Consider the following 1506-nt stretch of genomic DNA (forward strand, 5'->3'; position numbering starts at 1 on the left):
CCGGAAGAGTTAGAAAACTCTAACCAGCTCGATAGAGCGTTAGTTCAACACATCGGTGTTGCGGTTAACCGCAGTGTGTGTGAACACTTTGAATTAGCATATCAAATTTAGAAAAAAAAATATAAAATAAAGAAAAAAAACTATGAAAAAATAAAAGTTACAATTTTAATTTCATTTTTATTCGTCTCCTAAATTTTTATTTACAATTTCTTTGTGGTTATAAATGCACTCGGAAAATAATATACATTTAGATAGTGCGCATAAATACTTCTTATTATTACGGACAGTTTTATGATTAAGCATACATGTAATCATGTGTCCATCATCGTCTATTTCGTTGGCTTTGGGGCACCCCACCCCATTCAAGTCTATAACTTCCCGATTAATAATGTTCAGCAAAAATAATCACTTTTCCTGTCCCTTACAAAATACGCGGTCGTAGCCTTGAACTGCAGATCGGAGGCACTCGCCGAGTTTTTCGTAGGGCGTTACTCCATCATCCCATTCCAGACCATGCAGGTTGTTAAGAAGCCACCTGTTCTGACGCACAGTGTCGTATGTAAGTTCTTTTTCACTGTATGGGGGCGCGAAAGACCATGAGCCAACCCTCGGTGTTTTCTCCACGGTAGTAACCGCCACCTCCTTGGCTATTTGTTCCCGTTCAACTCCAACAATTCGCCCGGTAAGAAAATCAAAGTCAACGACCACGGATTTCTTAAGCCTTGGTGAGGGTAAAAAATCTCCCATTAACACTGATATTTACGGTTCAAACTTTAACTTTAAAAATAATAAGTTCACAAAAACTATACTTACATTGTACTTGTTGGATGGTCCTTCCTTCCTCGTCGTACTTTAGAGAGATTGTGATGATGGTTTAACTCAGGGTCCTGGCTATTTATACTATTTAATAAGATAATCATCCTAGCTTTGACTGTACATTAATGGTGTTTACGCAGTGGGTTTTTTCGGAAAGATTATTCTCGAACAATCTAGAACTTTGACTGTACATTTTACGTCATGGCCTTAAACAACGTTAACCTGGGTTTTATGGGGTATTTTAAATTTTCTGGAATGATCTAGAATAATCGGTAGAGCTGGGTTTTTACGGGGATTCTTTATTTTCCCCCAACGTCATCTGGAGTTTCATACCCCCTTAACCATTTGATTAATACCGGGGAAATTAATGGTTCAAATTTTAATCTAATTAACATATTAAAATACTGTTTATTTCTTAAATCATAATTCATCCTATCTTCATACTCCAATGTATGTACTTCTACATCCGAGAATCGAACACGCTTCATTGACCTGTCAATCAAAAACACCCCTTGCAGGTGCGGGGATGAGAGGGGTGAGTCAATCAAAAAACGCCCACTTGCAGGTCTGAGAGAGGGGCGAGTCAATCAAAAAAGGCATACGTTTTCTCACCCGCCATCTTGCAATCCTCAATCCTCCCTGCCTTCCACTGTACCTGTTCTAGGAACGGCATATATGTACTACTAACGT

At 38.6% G+C, this 1506-nt stretch overlaps 1 protein-coding gene across 1 annotated transcript; it reads right to left on the bottom strand.

Annotated features, from left to right (window-relative positions):
* Nucleotides 1–382: 382 nt before the first annotated feature.
* Nucleotides 383–863, bottom strand: LOC149695157 (uncharacterized). Its single transcript, XM_089867401.1, has 2 exons — nt 814–863; nt 383–721 (listed from the first exon to the last, which is right to left on the bottom strand). Coding segments are annotated over exons 1-2 (318 nt in total). The 5' UTR covers nt 816–863; the 3' UTR covers nt 383–405.
* Between the last annotated feature and the right edge of the window lie 643 nt (nt 864–1506).

Source organism: Phalangium opilio, unplaced genomic scaffold (assembly GCF_054372755.1).
Source record: "Phalangium opilio isolate 3A_F unplaced genomic scaffold, DU_Popi_V2 ptg000022l_1, whole genome shotgun sequence".
NCBI lineage: Eukaryota > Metazoa > Arthropoda > Arachnida > Opiliones > Phalangiidae > Phalangium > Phalangium opilio.